The sequence below is a fragment of the Aquila chrysaetos genome, chromosome 7 (genome assembly GCF_900496995.4).
Source record: "Aquila chrysaetos chrysaetos chromosome 7, bAquChr1.4, whole genome shotgun sequence".
In the NCBI taxonomy this organism is placed as follows: Eukaryota; Metazoa; Chordata; class Aves; order Accipitriformes; family Accipitridae; genus Aquila; species Aquila chrysaetos.
The window spans coordinates 235,660-255,215 of record NC_044010.1 but is presented as its reverse complement, the minus strand read 5'-3'; the positions used below and the strand labels follow the sequence as shown (position 1 = coordinate 255,215).

At 40.6% G+C, this 19,556-nt stretch overlaps 1 protein-coding gene across 2 annotated transcripts in view; it reads left to right on the top strand.

The window, feature by feature from the left end:
• The first annotated feature begins 5,592 nt into the window (after positions 1-5,592).
• The window catches only part of LOC115344127 (transient receptor potential cation channel subfamily V member 6-like), a 30,148-nt gene continuing 16,184 nt past the window's right edge, over positions 5,593-19,556 (top strand). The window contains exons 1-5 of one of the 2 annotated variants that reach the window (XM_030021044.2): positions 5,593-6,224; positions 16,423-16,520; positions 17,064-17,186; positions 18,130-18,270; positions 19,405-19,503. In XM_030021044.2, the coding sequence (XP_029876904.1) occupies positions 6,094-6,224; positions 16,423-16,520; positions 17,064-17,186; positions 18,130-18,270; positions 19,405-19,503 (592 nt within the window). In that variant the 5' untranslated portion in view covers positions 5,593-6,093. Of the gene's footprint in view, positions 6,225-15,333; positions 15,379-16,422; positions 16,521-17,063; positions 17,187-18,129; positions 18,271-19,404; positions 19,504-19,556 lie in introns of those variants that run through there. The other variant, XM_030021043.2, reaches the window with a different exon arrangement.

Here is a 19,556-nt window from a genome sequence, read left to right as displayed (position 1 = left end):
ATGGATTCATTTTTCAGAGGTTGCTGAGAATCTTTAAAGCCTGATGCCAGCTATGAAATTGGGAGTCAGCGTACTCACACCTAGTCTTAATTCAACACTATAAGGCATGAACACCAAGCAGCTGTCACACTACTTCCTTTTTCCAAACTGCAAAAGTGTTGCTAGCCACAGATTTGGAGGTTAACATTCCCATGGATGCATCCCAGATACGTACTTTCACCCTTTTGTGTATCTTTAGGAGCAAGAACTTCTACTACAAAAAGCAGGTTCTACCAATTTCAAGACTCACACACAGAACTTTACAGTTACTGAATTAAAGACTTAGGTATTCTTATGGCACTCCTGACCACAAGGTAAAACTAATTAGTGAGGTGCTCTTTTTTGCTAATGCTTTCTCCTACTGTGTTACAGGCTGGTTTTAGAGATTCCTAGCAACACCATTGGGCTATCTTAAAATCCCAGACCTCCTTTGAGGAAATCCAAATAAGAAGGCTCTCATGGCTTGATTTCAATATTTTGTAGCTTCAAATCCTACTGTCACAATTTTTATGTTAGTCTACAGTCTAGGTGAGGTTCCAAGCTGGACACCAGAGGTCTTCAGTTCTTGCTATTGTCTCTTTTGGCTTATCCTGGAAATGCTACAAAGTCTGCTGCAAATGTTGGTGGGGTCAGTTTTATGAAGTCTAGTGATCTTTGTGCTGCTGCACCAGGATTTTCTGTAACAGCCAATGGAACTATTGCTGATCCCTCATCCAACTCACCAGGACCTTGGGAATGCATCTTTCGAAGGAGTCTGTGCCTCTGCTGCCATACTCCACCGCAACTAGTTAGCCTTGCTTCTGCTGCTCCAAGTCAAGAAGTGACTTTAAGTCTTTTCTTAACCAGGCTTACTACACACACACGTTCATACACAACAAATACACACTATTAAGATAATTCAGCATAATAAAACAAGCTTGCCTCCAGCCTTTTGCACTCCTTCAGGCCAGGAGACAGATTCGCAGAATTACACATCAGGATTAGTTGCATAATACATAGTAGCTTCTTAAAGGACACCTATGCCCTGATATAGTTTATAATGCATTGTTTAGTTACTTCTATTTCTGAGTTATCTGTGATTTACTGGTGGTTAAGTAATTCCTATTTACACAGTAGATGAGATCTTGTGAAGACAAGAGTTTCTCAAGAGTGGTGGAGATAACACTACTAGTATGCTTTTTGTGGAATATCAAGTTATTTTCCTCTGTTACATAGTTTTGGGTTTTGATACACATCACCAATCAGTTTTGTGATATGAAACCGTACATAATACTGTGTATTTGCATGCAAACATCCATGACACTGTTTTCCTATGCTACACAAGTAAGATACTATAACCTGAACTTCTAGAAATATCTAACAGGATTCCCTAACATACCTGTAATACATCAAGCAGTTGTTGGCTAGTCATTATTAGAACCTTCTCAGATGGAAGATTATCTATTATACACATGGAGAAACTACATTACAACTTACTGCTGACATGGCGAGTTCTTGACTTTCTGTTCTGCGTTCTGTTTGTACTCAGAAACTGTTATTTTTCATTGCTTTTTCCTGTACTTCTGCTTCTCTCATTCTTTTATCTCACAACTCACATCTTTAGAGATTTTATTAGGTGCTGCGATTTCAGACAAGAATTGCAGTACAACCAGAAATGTACAGGGGCAATGTTGAAAGACTGAAGTCTGGTTGTAGGCTGCACTTCCACTCTTGCTCTTAAGATGGTAGCCTAAACTTGGGTATGCATTCATGCACTTTGTTTTTGCTGTTGCTGAAATGACAATTTCTCTTGTGATTTCTGAATGTGGGAATTTTTTAAGAGCAAATTTTTATTAGAGGTAAGGTGAAAGATTTTTGTGAATTGGAGCAAAAAATAGAAAATGTCATTTTATTTTTAAGATTTAAGCATACATGGGAATCAGAAAGACTATATGGAACAAGACAGGGAGAAATATGCAGTGGAAGAATAAGAGCTTCTGAAATGGCCTGGCAGCCTGTGGCTCTGATGCTGTCCCTGAGACAGTAAAACAGGCAAATCTTTGTGCTGAAATTTGTCCAAGCAGAAGGGTTGGGGCAATACTTATCTCTGACATAAACAGCCTAGACTGGCTATAGGCTAGCCAAGACAGCTTGGCTACTCAGTGGCTGTACAATGCTCTGAAGATGTGTTAAGCATCAAATTATGCTACTTTATTTGTCTACCAGATGCTTAACAGGATTTGGGGGGAAAATTTGGAAGCAAATGTAGAAGACACTTTCAATTCATCATAACAAATAAGTTGACTTCCCTTTCTTCCTTTTCTCTTCAAAAGCCACTTTGTGTAAGTTTTCCTGATACCATTCATTACACAAGCACATTCTGTGCTTAACAGAAACCTTTAAAATCTTTTCAGAAGACAAAAATGGGGACTTTTATCACGTGCAGCTAATATTGTTTCTCCTTTAGGTTCAACAGGCTTCCTTACTTTTACAATGCCTTTTATCTTCCCCATTTCCTGCTAATCACAGTTCACATTCTCGTGGACTTTGTGAAAGACTAGGATTACACTTATATCTTCATAATAACTTTAAAATATCACCCAGGCCTTACAATTTTACCACCTCTAAAGAAACTGTAAGAGAAAAACAGAGAAAGAGAAAAAAGAATATGCACTCCCATCCTGATTTGTCACCAGATAAGCACATTGGATTCAATCCTACATACCTTCAGCACTCAAAATTTCCAGGAAGGTTAACAGGAGTTTTGTGAGAACATGGAATGTAAGGGTCAGAGCCATTCAGAAGGAAAGGAATCCATGCCATGTACTGTGCAAATTATGTCTGTCTCTACATTAGCACTGAAATTACTTTTATAATAGGCCAGGTAATAGCCATTTTTATTTATGTTTGAAAGAAAGAAGGAACTGAAGAAGTGGTTGGGATGAAGAGAAAATTGGAGACTATGTAGAAAATTTTCCTGTAGCCGCCTTCTATGATTTTTCTGTAATAATTTTTCCTTTTCAGGTATGTTGCTGGAAAAGGCTAATTTAAATTCCAGGGTCACCAAAAGTCAGTTCATTCATACCCAGGTATTCAGATTTATGGTATTATTTTTTTTTTAATCTAGTCTGACCTAAAAAAAATGCAATGCACTACAAAAAAGTGTAGTGTCTCTGGCAAGATCACAATCCACAGTGGCAAAGTTTGTACCTTTGTTACCTTGTATTTGTAGCAGGTATGTGAAAATAGGAATTTCTTGGTTGTTGCTGAAGTATTTCCACATATGGGCTTATTTATACAGGGGAGCACATCCTAACTGTATCATATGCAATATTGATAGATCCCCTAGAACCATGAGGTGACTGAACTGCACAGAACTAACATCATCCTATCATTGCCAGTCTGCTCCTGATTTTGTGTTGTAGACACTGTGGTGTGAGGAACACATTTGGCCAGGTTGTGCTTTGTATTTCTTCATGCTTACATTGCTACTCGTGGCCTATGGACATAGGAGGGAAACTAACTATGCGTAAGGAGATTTTGACATCAGCTGTCATATTTGTTAGGTAGGGCCAAGCTGGAATCAAGAGATTCCAGGAATCAGGTCAGTCAGAATCAGCCCAAGTCAGAAACAAGAGAAGTCAAGACACACACCAGGAAAGGGCATCACTGGCAGCCAGGATAAAGACCCTATTCGCAGTAGGACCCTGGAACAAGGAACAGGCAGAGCTAGAAAAATGTCAGGAGCTAAAGTCAGGCCTTGAGAATGAGGGCTAGGAGACAGAGTCACAGTATGACTCGGGAGCTGTGGAAAGGGATACAAAGAGCTAAAAGCAGGTATAAGGTATGTGGGAAACCACATACACCAAAATTGTACAGACTTACAATCCACCCCTCAACTACTAGGCTTTATCAGGTCCTTAGTTTTTGAAAAACTGTTTATAGCCTCCTGCTAGACTGCAAGCCCAGCAGTGCTTAAGAGGTATGACCATGATCTGCTAAAGAGACTTTGGTCCATGCAATACTCTTACATATTTCATCTATCTTTCATCTCTGTATTCTATTACCTTTGAAAATTACCTCTATCATGAATTACAAGAAAACACTCTTTTGCAGTATTAAGATTTTTATATCCATACAGATGGGCAAAGGAAAACTACTGAGTCAGATTTACTGCAATCTGAAGCTATAATAAGAGCTGGAACGAGCCCCCCACGAGAATGTAGGGAGTCCACACGAGATACTGGTTTGCAGTTGTTTGAACTGCCCTGGCTGCTGCAGCTCTTGCCTTCATGGCTGGCTGCGAACTCTCTCCTCAACCTGCTGTCTGACTGTTACTGACTTCTTGTACCTCAGCGCTGCTGCCTGGGTGGCAGTAGCACTGCTGCCCAGAAGAGAGAGGAATGTGTCACTGCTTGCTTGTCCTGCTGATACCAGTCTTCTAGGGCTTTTAGTCCTTGGATAGGCAGTAGAAAGTATTCTCTGCTTGGGAGAACAGCCCGGGAAAATAGAGATTGTGTTTGTCTGTCATAGGCACTTAACACCTCAGTGTCCAAATATCTTTTTCAACTTTGAGTGGACTTGCTTCCACCCCTCAGGAATGTTAGGAGGGATACATTATTGATATTGTTAAAAACCCTTCACACTTTGCTCATAACATCTGGCTTGTGTTACACTCTAACCTCTCAATGTAGCAAGTAATTAATTTTTCCCATTATGACAGTTTAACTTGACACTTCCTCCTAGAATGGGACAATTCAGTAAATCTCACATTTTAGGATATGATTCCTCAAGTTTGCCTTAAAGCATTGTTTTTTCTGTGTGGCAATTTACGTTTTTATAGGATAGGATACATCATGAGTTTACAGAAGTTTGGATGTGAATCTTGGTTTGGTAAGTCTAAGCAACCTCTAAATAAACCAGGAGTTTCAAAGAGATGACTCAGCCCCATTGCTTTACACGCTTTTCTCCCTTGACACACTGATTCTGCCTAGGTCCAGACATCCTGAACAGAATCCTTTTCTGCTACAGCGGGAGTGAGAAGGAAGGGACATTTCTGTTGATTCGAGATGCAAGAATATTAGTACAAGTCTTTAGGGGAAGAAGATTAGAAACTAGGAGCTTTTTTTTTCTTTTCTTTTCTTTTTTTCTCCCACATAGCTTCCAGCTTCTTCACAAGAAGAAGGATGTTTCCTTTCTTTATTTTGATATTTTGTCTATTGCTTTGCAGACACCCCCCACATGACCTTGATGATGTCTTTCTACACCAAAACCTAGTTTTTGTTAAATAGAAATTTTCATCCCTTTCCTAAATAAGCTTTTCTGGAAGAAATGTGAAGAAATGTGAAGAAACAATGAGAGATTGTAGAACATCAAAGGAAAATGAAATATGCAAAGTTTACACATTAATCTACAGAAAGTCTTCTTCTAACTTGTGAAGTAAAGTGATTTTGCTTGACGTAGAGAAGGTGGAGTCTATAATGATAATTTCTTTAATGGGATTTGCAGATAGTTGGAGTGGGAGGTGTGTCCTCCTCTATACTACCTTCCCAGAGCGCAGTGTCTTTTAGGGCACGTTCCCACATGTTCACTCACCTAAAAGGTGTTTTGCCTGACTTGTTCAGCTGTCTATTTCAAAATTGCTTACATGTTGCTTTCCAGAGGAATTCAGAGATACATACAAAGGATGATTACTTCTAAATTCTAGACATCAGAAATGAAATACTAGAAGCTTAGGACATTGATGCTGTATGAATTCTTCAGTGCTATATAGGGTCTTTGTGAGGGGTAAGCTGCTGGCGAGCTACTTCTAAATCAGACACACCTTTGGGTTGGGCTATTTTGGAAACTAAGTACTCGATGAGGCTCAAGGTATGGTCTGCTAGGGACAAGTGATTTTATTTTGTGTTTTTTACATGTACTTTGATCAGCTGACGCAGCTGACGGACAGTCTCCTCTGTAAGTAACAGACTGGGGGCGGAGGAGTGGTGACCTGTAGTGAGCCTTCTCTGACTTTTTTCAAAGTGGGATTGCTGGCTTTCAGGCAGCTAGGCAAGAGAGAAAAAGGGACGTGCTATGGGGGTACCTTTATTTGGGGATAGCAAGCCCTTCTATTTCCGGATCTGGAATGGACTGAGTCAGAAGTTGCAAGGCAAAAAATCCTGGGATAAACATCTGGATGAAATCTACTTACTCCAGCAGAAAAGGTACAGTGCGTTTCAGCCTTCTTGTCTTCCCTTTCTTCTGCTGCTCTCCCCTTGTAGCTGATTCTCACTCTTTTCCCTCAGGCTTTTCTGCCAGTAGATAAACTTTAAACAACCCTGGAGCACTTTTCTCTATCAGATTTCTTCTTTCAAGGTGGAATGCTTCTGGAGTTCCAATCTTATCTGCTTTCACAGGTGGGTTTACTAGGTCACAACTGAATTACCTTGAGTGCTGGACTTCAGTCACAAATTAATAACTTATACTCTTGTCTTTCCTGCTTCATTGGTAAAGCTCACAAGAAAATGCATGAGGGACTGGTTTGGGTTTTTTTTTAATTAAGGGGGGGCGTGTGACGTATATGCTGCAGTCAGCTGAATTAATGGCTTTTTTGCAAAGATTCTGCTTTCTGTCTCTCTAAATGTTGCCCTTACTGTGGGATAGAGTGGACTTAATGTTATTCCACATTCTGGTGGTCAGTCACTTCCTGGGTCGGACTGCTGTTTCTCACCCCCATGGCGCTGGGGTCAACATGTACAATGACTCCTCTTAGACCTTAACATTATCATGAAGATTGCCTGTGTCTTCACATGCAAATACTGAATCAAGGCTGTTTGTTACTGCTGTGCAGGGTTGCTCCCTCCACACACAGGAATGCAGGAGTATTCATGGAAACCCAGCTGAATCTGTTTTTCATTGTTCCTTGTCATTTCTGCATGTATGAACACTGCAGTACTCAATTAACAAATTGCTTCCAGTCCTTTGTAAAATTTGTTTTTTTCTTTCCTCACAAAACTCTGAACATCTCTGGGGACAAAAAGGTGGCTATGTGGGACAAAATATCTCTCTCTCTCTCTCTCTCCATATGTACGTATACACACATATATGTATAGAGATGAGTAGAATAGTACCTTAAGAGAGACAAATGTACATATCTGTCTTTAGGGAAAGAACTTACATATACCATCATCTAACTTCTGACCAAATAACAAAAACCTGTTCTATTTTACTTCAGAGCAGTAGGACTTAAATACACTTAAAATGGGAGGGACAGTGGGAACAATAGTGTCTCCATAGAATGCTGAAGTGTTTACATTTTGGGATGTTCATGAGATGCATCACAGGTAACTGAGAAATAAGTTCTCGGCAGATTCATCAATATCCAAATGAATGTGTGCAAAAGAAAAGTCTAAATCTATTAATATTTTTATAATTATAACATTATCTTCACATTTTAAAGTCACAGAGATGTGGAAGGGACCTCTGAAGGTCTCTATCTAATCTCCCACTTGAAGCTGGACTATTGCCAGCAATAGATCACATTACTTTGGCTTTTTCTAGCTCAGTCTTGAAAGCCATCCAGGACAGAGATTCCACTGTATCTTTAGGTACCTGTTACAGTGTTGTAGTAACCTCCTAGTGAAAAACTTTTTTTTCCAAATGTTCAATCTGAACCTCCAAAATCATCATTTGATGCTGTAGCCCCTTGTTTTCCCATGTGCTGTTAACAAGAAGGGTTTGGTCCCTTCCTTTTTTGTTGCTCCCTTTCACATAGGCTGCTATTAGATTCCTGTTCAACCTTCTGTTTGCTTGACAATCCTCATTAGTCATGTGCTGCAGGCCCATGAACATCTTGTGTGTTGCTACTGATTAGGGAAAACAGAAAAACTGTTAGGCATATAAACCCTTCTTCATAAACTCTCTTAGATGGCTATAGTGCAACCCCAGTGGTCCCCAAAACTAACATTTCTTGGTTTCTTTATAAAACTGTGTAACAACACATGTAGTGTATATGATATCATTATCTGTGAAATCAGGGTTGCATGGGGACACCACTGTTCCCTTCCACTTTAGGTCTATAAGTTTCCCACAGCTTTCAACTAACATAAATTCGCCTTCTGCTATTTGGTCAGAAATTATGTGGTGCCAACATGTGGATACTCTTTTCCTGAAGAGGGACAGGACCATTTCTCCCGCTTATTGTCCTACTCTTTCCTTTCCTTTCTTGTCCCCAGAGATGCTTAGAGTTTGAGGAGAAAGAAAATTAACATTTTGCAGAGGATTGGAATAAGTTTTATTGCTTTCATATTCTTAATTATGTACAGATAGAAAAACACAAGAGGAAAACCTTCTGTGGTGACTTGTATATGAGAGCTACTTTTATAAAACCTTTGCTTTTGTGGAAAAACTGTTGTAAGACAAGAGGGCTTTTACTTGATCCTGTCATTTTTGTTGCGTGGAATTGCAGTGTTGTGGCTTCAGCTTGAATTCTTCTTAGTGTTAATGGTGCTGGAATACATACAGTAATGAGTAGCAATTAAATTCTGCTATTATCTTATTGAAAGCCAGTGGTAACTATATTACTATGTAACTAGTATGCTGTGACTGCACACAGGAAGTCTGCAAGAGAAGAACAATGCTTTTTCCTGTCCTACAGCTGGTGATGATAATATCTGAAAGCTAACTGTTTTGGTAGTTCTCACCTTCACTGGAATTGCTGTTCATTCTCTTTCTTCATGTGTAATAGTTCTTTGAATCTTATTGGCAGTTGATCTCAGCATTATCTACAGTGAGGGATTTCTTTGGCTTAATCCTGCACTGTGTAACATTTCCCAAAACGCCATCCAAGTTCAGGAAATGTGATACAATCTCCTAATATTAAAAATGACTTTGAGTTTATTTTGCCTTACTCTGCTGGTTTCTTTCTATTCAAGACTCTCCTTCTTAAACAGCCTGTGGAGTCCCAGGGACAGTGGTCACATCTCATATGTCCTTTCTAGAACTATCTTTGGAAGTAAACTCTGGGATCTACATACATTGGAGCATATGAACATAAAAATCCAACATAGTTCATAATCATGGGGATCAAAGAGATAAATACTTATGAAAATTCAGGCCTGATAGAGGTGAAGAGGAATCACATGCCTGTCACAGTCTAATAGATCTTCCAGAAATTATGAAAGCCATTGCTTGATTTATTTTTTTTAGTCCAGATTTCAGTTTAAGAGGTTCTAAGGAGATGTGAACAAAATCTCCCTAGCATGTAATTTTAGAAATTCCACCGTATGAGATTTGCACTGTTCATAAAAAATAACTAAAAAATAAATCAGAAAGCAGCGCAAGTGAGTACATGGATCCAGGTCAATTATGTAATATTTTTCTTTCTGCTATTTCCTGCCTCTATAACTTTGATAAATAACCTATCTTCTGTGTGTCTCTTCTCTTTCACAGCTGCTGCTTAGGGATTAGTGGTATCACCTGGCCTTTGTGGGATGCTTTGAGGCTTAATTATTATAATGACAATAAAATATTTAACTTGTGTGGTACATTTTAAAAAAAACCCTAAACATAAAACAAAGCATTTTTACACACTAATTAACTATAGAAATCTGTGCTATGAGAAATAATGCATTAGAGGTGCTTGGGACAATTTGCATAACTTGCAGAGAGCTATGGTCATTCCAAACATGTTGCAATAAAAATTTTATATCCCCTTTAGTTTCCAAATTTTTTTGTGGCTTTTTAGTCTCACAGACATGTTAGCGAAGTGCTTTGCTTATACTGGAAACAAATCTTTCTCAAGCTGGTAGTGAATGAGAGATGTTACCATAGTTTTGCTGTTCATTTGTCTAAACAACATTACTGAGTTTTCAGTGCACAAATTAATGTAGGACTGTCCTGTCTTAAAATCCACAATGCCTGTCAGTATTAATTGGTTCCTTTGCTCCCAAAGGTGACAGTGAAATAAAGATGCCAGCTCCCATTTCCACCACTTCATTTGTAATATGTTTCAATAACAGTGCTTCTGAGTAGTCAAGATGCAAAGAACATCCTGTTGGAAACTCTGCTGCTGCATGTAAAATAAAGTCAAAGGCATCACTGGTAGCATTTCTGGTCTTTCCTTATGCTGTTACACCTTCATCCTAATGGAAGTTTTGAGTCTAATAATGGAAAACAAGCCTCCTTAATTTCACAAGTGCAAAGGTCCTCCAGAACTGACATTTCCCCAACAATGCATGTACACACATCTGACCTCAGTGCCTGAGACGTAGCTTAGGCTCATAGATTTAGGAAGCTATTAGCCGCCTTAAACTTGGCTATAGGTTTCCTTGTGAAGAAGTAAACATGAAATCTGTGCTCTGAGAAAAAAACACCTCAAATTAAAAAGTTGTTACAGAAAACTAATTAGCCACAGGGTGAGGAACACAACCTAGAATAAATCTGCAAGAAAAGCCCTATTGGAGAGAGTTGGAAGTTTTGATGCAGGATGAGGTTATGCTTCAGAGAACAAATTTGTTTTATGAATAACTCAGTGATAATAAAGAATAACATCTGCTGAAGTGTTAATCCAGTTCTAGCATGAGATTATTCTTAGGATGGTCTCAGATGCAGAATTAAGAACAGGAGATTAATGCAAGGAGATTGCCCTGCTGGAAGTGACTGAGCAAGATTTCTATTGCTTAGTGTGGTAGATAGCTAAATATCTGAAAGGATAAGACTTCCCTGTTTTTTGCCTGGTAGCTTCGGCAATTAGTAACCTGTTTAATTTATTTCCAGAGAAGCTCTGTTTACTGTAAGCTGAAGGGGCTTTGACATACATGCACAAGAGGTTCCAGTTAATTTGCTGAGTCTTGCTGTCGATGCTGAAGAAATTTGTTGGCCCTGTTGATTGTCCAAGCCCCTGTTATCTGTCTCCTTTTCACTTTGTGCTATTACTTCCTAACTCATTCTTTAGCATCTTGTTGGATGATTGCATTGATCCTCTTTCTGGCTGGTTAGCTTCCTCTGAGCACTCCTCTACTGTCTTGCGGTCTTGCATACATTTACATAAACATACTAGGAGAAGGAATGGAGAACCTCCTTTGGCAATTTCCGGATGAAGTATTGAGCATGGATATTCTGAGCACCACAACAGGGAAAGAAAAGAAAACTGAAATAATACCCTGCTGATGAATTTATAGCTCAGTTAGTTAGGAAGAATTGCTTTAGAACCTCAGTAACTGACATAGTTATGGGGGTAAAGCATGACACTAGCAGATGCCAAACTAAACTAGAGCAAACAATAGGAAAATTCCATACAGTGAATGACTCAAGTAGTAGAATCTGAGAAGGGAAGGAAAGAAGAGAAAGAGATGCTCCTTTGCACCTCTGCTGAGCTCAGTCTTGAAAAAGAAGCTTCAGATTGGTTGCTGTCCAGACAGTTCATATATTTAACATATTTCCTTGTTTTAAAAGAATAAACCTATAAATCCAAATTCCTCTTTTTATAAAAGAGTTAAGACTTATGGACTTGTCCTTGCATTCTTTATCTCTTCATAAGTGTAATGAGCAGGATGCACTCCAAAAGAAGTGCTTAAGAAGCTGTAAATCCAAAAGGGTACATATTACCAGCAGAAAGTGCTTGTGAAATCCTTAACCTTGTTTAAAACTACTTTACGTGACTCCCTCAGTCAGAATCTGACCTACATTCTATCTTCTCTTTGTTTCACAATGGATTTTCGGGTGTTCCTGATTTTGTCCTCACCTATATTGAAAAACAGCTTCCTGAGCATATCATTGAATCATCTGTTAAGAAAACTGACTGATAGTAATGCATGATCAAGGCTTCCTAAGTGCCTCAACACAGCTACATTCCTTAGCTCAGTAAGAAGATCCAGGAGCACTTCCAGGTGAATACTGTTGTGGTTTTCATTGTCTGTCAAACTACTGGTTAGCCATGTAGCTATGCTTATCATAAACTGATCCTATAAGGCAACATCAGTACTGCCTAGTGCTACAGACCTAACTTAGCAGGCTAAATTAAGAGCTTAGTGTCCCTTGACTCCATAGCTGATGAAGAGATTGATTTAGAACAGGATCTTAACTTAGATGTGCTGAATTGTCTTCTCAGAGTGTCTAAACAGGTCTCTGCTGAATCATTTTCTGAAAGCCACCCTCTCCACACAATGGTACTTTATGGAAACTAAGCATCTACTGTAGGCAGCTTTGTTAAGAGACTAAGTTACAGATTTTACCTGCTGCTGCCTTGACACACAGAAACTAGAGTTGTAAAATGTGAAATTCATGCTGTGTTTGATGGGCCAGGAAGAAATTAAAATGTTTTGAAGGTTCTAGATTCAGGTGACTTTGTTTTATTTTTTATATTAGTGAATTTGGCTCACCTAGTACTTGACATTTATATGCTCAGCACATTGCTGTAATGTATTAAAAATGAGTTGATAATTATAATGGTATGTTTTAAATGAGAGTAAAATGTTTCCCCAATTATGGGACAGAAAATTAGATGAGAGTAAAAGCATATAGTATAAACGTGTAAGTCACGGACCTTTCAGGCATCAGAGGCGGCATGCCATGACATTTGCCAACACTTCTGGGATCTTCACCAGCTTGCTGTTTGGCCTGGGATCTCTGATTCTTTAAGTCCAGTTGGACGTTCCTACAATAAGTAAAAAGGTTTGACAATTTTGCCCTAAATTTCTGAAAGCTGAGTATAGTAGTTATTAGGTGTCTCCCTCTTAGCAGGCTTGTAATTTAATTAGTTGTTTACAAGGGCTTTAGAGAATTTTGTGAGAAAGGTATTGTGTTTGTTTCCTCCCACATGGTCTCTTGCCCAATCCTTCCTCCTCTCTGAGGTCATTTGAGGGATAAAGGCCTACCAAGTAAAGCATCAACATATTAATTGTAGCATTGTTTATACTATTGACACCTCACCTCCTTCCCACTTCCTGCCTCTGAAACTTAACATTGTCCAGGAACACTGAGTCCTTCTCAGCCAAAATAATGGCAGAGGTGGCAAGCTTGCTTCACTGATACTGAATCTTCCAACTTTTGCTCAGAGTGCCTCTCTATTTTATTCCTATTTGTCTGATCCTAGATGCAATGTTCTCATCAAATCATATTGTAATTAGCAACTAATGCAACTGAGGCATGAGTAAGCTAAAGAAGGAATACTTCTCAAAGCAGCAAGGCTAAGAGTTTGAAGGACACATAAAAATATCTCAGAATGGCTCCCTGGTTTGTTCAGCATGGTTCTTTATATTCCGAATGTTTTTATTTCTCCTCTGTTCTTCAGAGTTTTTCTAGTCTAGTTTCTAGTAACTTAGATAATGCGGTGCTGCTGGTGATGGGAAATGCTCCTTTCATGGAATGATAAATGTAATGTTCAGTTATGCTTTTTTTATTTGTAGCCCATGCCCATTAATTTACACTTATTCAAATGATTCCTATTTATCTGTGTAATTCTGATACTTCTCTTTGTTTTGCTTTATCCCCCAAGTTCTCTCAAGCGTGTCAGTATTTTCTGCTACAAAGTTGTACAGAACTTGCACATTTCAGGTGGATTAAATCCAGAGATAATGGCATATCAAATAATTTTTTTTTTTGGTTCAAGGTTCTATTGTTCATAAAAGAATAATTTAAAGCAATAAATACATATTTCTATAAGCCACAGAATCTATGTTGCCTGTTTTCCTACAGTTTTATTGTTAAATTATCCTATACCTAATAAGCACAAGTTCTGAGAAAACATTTTGTGCAATGGGCCATTTATATTCTCTCTCTTTCTCTGATGTGGGTTTTCTTCTGGCTTATAATAGAGTTATATTAATAATGTATTCCAACATCAGTGTTATCACTTAGTGCAAAACACCTATTGCTTTATAGAGTATTTGCCCTAAAACTGTATCCCGAAAATCTTGTAACTAAATAGTACCAGAATACAAGGAAGAAATCTGGGACATCACAAGGAAAAAGCATTGAATATATCTCCAGGTATACGGTTTGACTAATGTATTTTTCCCACATGCTTTTGTGTGTGTCTGTGTGTGTGTGCGAGACTAACATCCAGTCTATTGGCAGCTGTTAGATTGTAGTAAAAGGACAGACTGGGGCTGGTAGGAAAATGAGGGCTGATGTTCTCCTTTTTCATATCAGCTTGAATTTGTCATTGTTCTACTGTGTTCCTTAGACTTATTCCACATCACACATTACAGCTTGACCTGAGCCATGCTAGATAATTAAGAACAAATTAAACATCTGTACTACAAGAAAGCAGAGGTGAGATAAAAGCACAACATTTGTATCTCAACAGAGATCTAAAACTGAATTTATCCTATTTGGGGAGAGGAATCTCCTTCTATTTTATACTGAAAATTCATGAGATGTAGGCTGTTTCTTTGGGTTTGAGGGTCTTTCTTCCCCTTAAATCTTTAGCTCCTGAACTTGGGCTACTTTGAATTCTTTATTTGTATAAAAACAAAAATAAAAAAACCCTACCCCAAACCACTTTTCATGAGCTAAAAGATAAATTTGAAAATGTTCAAGGATAACAGAAGTATTTACCCCAAATTAGTAGATTTTGTTCTATATTTTGTGATTTTTGGGTGGCCAACTCATTATTTTGAACATTGGCAAAGCTCATTTGGATGCTGAGCAAACAGGCTTTACAGGTAACTCTTTGCACCCTCCCTTCAGGTACTTATACACATTGATAAGAACCCCACCCAAGCCTTCTCTTCTCCAGGCTAGACAGTCCCAGTTCTCTCAGCTTTTCTTCATATGAGAGATGCTCTAGTCCTATAAACATCTGTTTGGGGTTTGTGTGGCGCGGGGTTTTTTTTGGTAGCAGGGGAGGGGGCCGCAGGGCCGGCTTCTGTCAGAAGCTGCTCGAAGCTCCCCGGGCTCCAGGCCGGACCCGCCTCTGGCCCAGGCCGAGCCCGTCAGTGACGGTGGTAACACCTGTGGGAGAACAGATTTAAGAAGGGGAACCTGCAGTGAGTCGGGGGATTGGAATGTGAGAGGAACCCCTCTGCGGATACCAGGTCAGTGAAGGAGCAGGAGGAGCGGGGAGGAGGGGATGCCCCCGCAGCCCGTGGTGAGGCGGCAGGCTGTCCCCCCCCAGCCCATGGAGGGGAGCGGGGGAGCAGATGTCCCCCAAAATGGCCGCGACTCCTGCGCTGGAGCAGTCTGTGCCTGAACGACTGCACCCTGTGGAAGGGACCCACGCTGGAGCAGTTTGTGAGGAACTGCAGCCCGCGGGAAGGACTCACGTTGGAGAAGTTGGTGAAGGGCTGTCTCCCGCGGGAGGGACCCCACGGCGGAGCAGGGGCGGAGCGCGGAGTCCTCCTCCCCCTGAGGAGGAAGGAGCGGCAGAGACAAGGTGTGAGGAACCGACCCCAGCCCCGTCCCCTGTTCCCCTGCGCCGCCGCGGGGAGGAGGGGGAGAGAACCGGGAGCGGAGTTGAGGCGGGAAGGAGGGAGGGGTGGGGGGAAGCTGTTCTCAGGTTGGGTTTTGCTTCCCAATATCCTTGTTTTGTTTTGATTGGTAGTAAGTTAAATTGATTTTGTTTCTTCCCCAAGTTGAGCCTGTCTTTTGCCCGTGACCATATGTGGGGAGTGATCCCTCCCTGTCCTTGTCTCGACCCATGCGCTTGCCGTTATATTTTCTTCTCATCCCACCGTGTCCGGAGGGGGGGCAGTGAGCGAGCGGCTGCCCGGTGCTTTGTTACCGGCTGGGCTGAAACTACGAATCCATCTTTGTGGCCCTTTGCTGAACTCTCTCCAGTAGCTCCATATGTCTTTTGTACTGAGGATCCTAGAACTGGATACAGACTCTAGGTATGGCCTTTCCAGAGCTGAGTAGATGGGGAGGATCACCTCCCTTGACCTGCTGTTTGCATGAAAGGACCTTGCTGTAGTGAAGTTTGGTGACTGTACTTGTAAATTCTTCATCAGCCCCAAAAGATATACTGAAATAACCCAGAGCCTCATGGCATACTCAAAGGCACTCTTCAACTCTAAGTGAACCATTCAGTCTGGAACTTGTTTGATGGATGGCATGCTCTTTCCCAGTACAGGCATACATTTCCATTCTCAACAATTTCCTCAATTTTCTCAGCATCAGAGAAAAAAAACAGTATAGCTAAGCTTTCAAATTTTTCCTCATAAACTTATATGATGAGGAACTACATTTCAGAGCTCTTTCTTTTAATTATACCATAGGAAGCATTGCTACAACACAGGGGGAATTCTTGTTTGTACTTTTCCATTCATTATGGGAGTAATTCAGATGGTAGGTGTCCATTACTGATTTTTCAGTGAAAGTGTTGAAGATACATACTGTCTCAAGCAAAGGCCATGCTAGCTCTGGAGAGAGGCACCATGTGTTTAACTGTGTTCCTTATCAGCTGCTTTTTCTTGACTACAGGATCTGGGAATCCCCACTCCTCCAGGCTGCCAAAGAGAACAACCTCCCAGCCATTAGGAAGCTTCTCACTGATGGAACATGTGATATTTATCAGAGAGGTAACTTTATTATTTGTGACAGATGGTTTTCTGTGGAAGGCAAGAGTCTGCTACAACGAGAAGAGTAGTATGTTTGTTAGTTTGCTAAAACATTTGCATTAGCAGACTCAAACTACTTAACTCTGTGTCAGCAGCTTTGCAACAAAGTGAGTTTTCTGACTTGGACAGCTCATCAAACTCTGGGGAATGGTGATGATCAGAGGTTTACAGCTTGAATGGGCCCATTTTTCTAGGGGGACTGAGGGAGGTGGTTTGTTGTGAAAGGTGGTCAGTGGAAGGGCTGTGTTGATTCACTCCACGCCTGAGTCTGCTGTCACTTACAAACACCTGAAGTCTTTGTTCAGCTTTCAGATTTTGATGGAGTGAAGGACAGACTATGCAGTTATGTGGCTGTTACCATGTCATATGATGAGATGGCACCTGGCACTACTTAAGGGGGGACCTAGCACTCCTGTAATTCTCTACCCCAATAAATCCATTTCTGCTTTTGTCCCATGTAGTTGAATGTCTAGACTACTCACAAGCTTCTCCTACTGTTTCTAGGTGCAGTGGGGGAGACCGCCCTTCATGTAGCTGCCTTGTATGATAACATGGAGGCGGCAGTGACTCTGATGGAAGCAGCTCCTGAGCTTGTCAATGAGAGGATGACATCAGAGCTCTATGAAGGTAACGACTCGTGGAATGAGGATGGGCAGGATTCTCTGCAGGGCCAGGGAGGAAGTACTACCTGTACATTTAGGAAAGTGGCTTATACTGTTCCTGGTTCAATATATTGCTAAACTGTTACATAGCAAAACCAACATATAAATGGCTCCTGACCATTTATGGAAGGTGGAATTATATTAAACCCAAGTACACACATGTGCAAACATGCAGATGTATAATCGATAAACCCTTAACCACAGGTGGGCCTGTTGGCTGTAGTGGGATTGCAAAGATATGTACAGTTTGCTTTCTGGCATACTCATGTGTAACAAAGGGGTAACCTACCTGATCTCCTCTGAAAGGAGAAAAAAGTAGTTCTTTGGTTGACAAAGAATAGGGATTGAAAACAAATATGGCCACCGCTTTTGAGTCTAGACTCTGAGCCAGGTTTTTAAAGAATGGTTCTGATTGACTACACAGGAATACCAGACAGAATCTTGAAACTACTAAAATAATAATGATGGGGTTTTAAAAATTCTATCACCTAGTTTGAAGGATTAGAGCAAGTCGTCTTTGGGAGCTTTGTCTTGACCTGATCTTCATGTCCCATGAAGGAAAGCATAGTCAGTCACACAGCTTTCAGCATGCTTCCTGGAAGAGTGTGGCATATCTTGGTTTCTCCCAGAAAAAAATCCAGAAAGTGCATCCTGTTGGATTTTTTGGCAGGTTGTAAAGTCAGTTTTCATGAATTCATAAAAAGATTTATGTAGAATGGGACCTCTGGAAAATCAGTAGTCCAACCCTCTGCACACAACAGGGATAACTTCAAAGATAACTCACATAGCAACTATGGATGCAGTCCCAAAAAACTCTGATGTACCATGACTGAAGTGTGAACTGCAGGCTACTGATCAGCCTGAAGTTGCTTTCTTGGAAAGCAAGGTTTTATTTCTGTGTCTTACAGGGCAGACAGCTCTCCACATTGCAGCTGTGAACCAGAACATCACTTTGGTGAAGGCTTTACTCAAGAGAGGGGCCAATGCCTGCACAGCACAGGCCACTGGGCACTTCTTCAGGCGCAGCTCCCAGAACCTTCTCTATTTTGGTACAGTCTTGTCTTCTCCCCTTGCTGCTATGGGAGGGAACCAGCAGAGTGATGAGGGAACATAAGGGAGGCTTGCTTTAGTATCTATCTAAACCGGATAAGCAGAGGCTTATCTCTAAGTGTCTCTAGGTGTCATCAGTCACACACCTTTTAGCAGACAGTAGGATACATCTGAGTATGTAAATACTACATAAATATATAAATCATACACGTTTTATATATCTGCATGTATGCAAAAAAATGTACATTGCATAAAAATTATAATTTACTTCTTCCTAGCAGCATATACTGCAACTTACTTGTAAACCTCCTTATTTAGATAATATCCCAAAAAGAATACTTATTCCTTTTAGTGTTGTGGGGGTGTCCTAGTTTCAGCTGGGATAGAGTTAACTGTCTTCCTAGTAGCTGGTATGGTGCTATGTTTTGAGTTCAGTATGTGAAGAATGTTGATAACACTGATGTTTTCAGTTGTTGCTAAGTAGTGTTTAGACTAATGTCAAGGATTTTTCAGCTTCTCATGCCCAGCCAGTGAGAAAGCTGGAGGGGCACAAGAAGTTGGCACAGGACACAGCCAGGGCACCTGACCCAAACTGGCCAACAGGGTATTCCATACCATGTGACGTCCCATTTAGTATAGGAACTGGGAAGTGGGGGCGGGGAATCGCTCCCTCGGGGACTAGCGGGGTGTCAGTCGGCAGGTGGTGAGCAATTGCACTGCACATCATTTGTACATTCCAATCCTTTCATTATTGCTGTTGTCATTTTATTAGTGTTATCATTATCATTACTAGTTTCTTCTTTTCTGTCCTATTAAACTGTTCTTATCTCAATCCGTGGGTTTTGCTTCTTTTTCCTGATTTTCTCCCCCATCCCACTGGGTGAGGGGGGAGTGAGTGAGCGGCTGCGTGGTGCTTAGTTGCTGGCTGGGGTTAAACCATGACAGGGGGGCAGGACTTTTTCTTCCTTTCTGAGTAGGATGAGGAGTGGGGCAGGAAATTTACAGGTTACCTGAAGTAACTCTTCCTTTCATATCTCTGGCTTCATAGCATAGATAGCTTTCCCTCAGCATGCTTCAACCTCTCCTGCCTACTGGGGTCTTAATGTTGTTTCTCCCCATTCCTTTCTTTGCAGGAGAACATGTTTTATCATTTGCTGCCTGTGTGGGAAATGAGGAAATTGTACAGTTGCTCATTGAAAATGGAGCTGACATTAGAGCTCAAGATTATCTGGGTATGTGCTGTGCGGCCTAGTGAATTGCATATGGTGAATCTGGATGCTTTAAA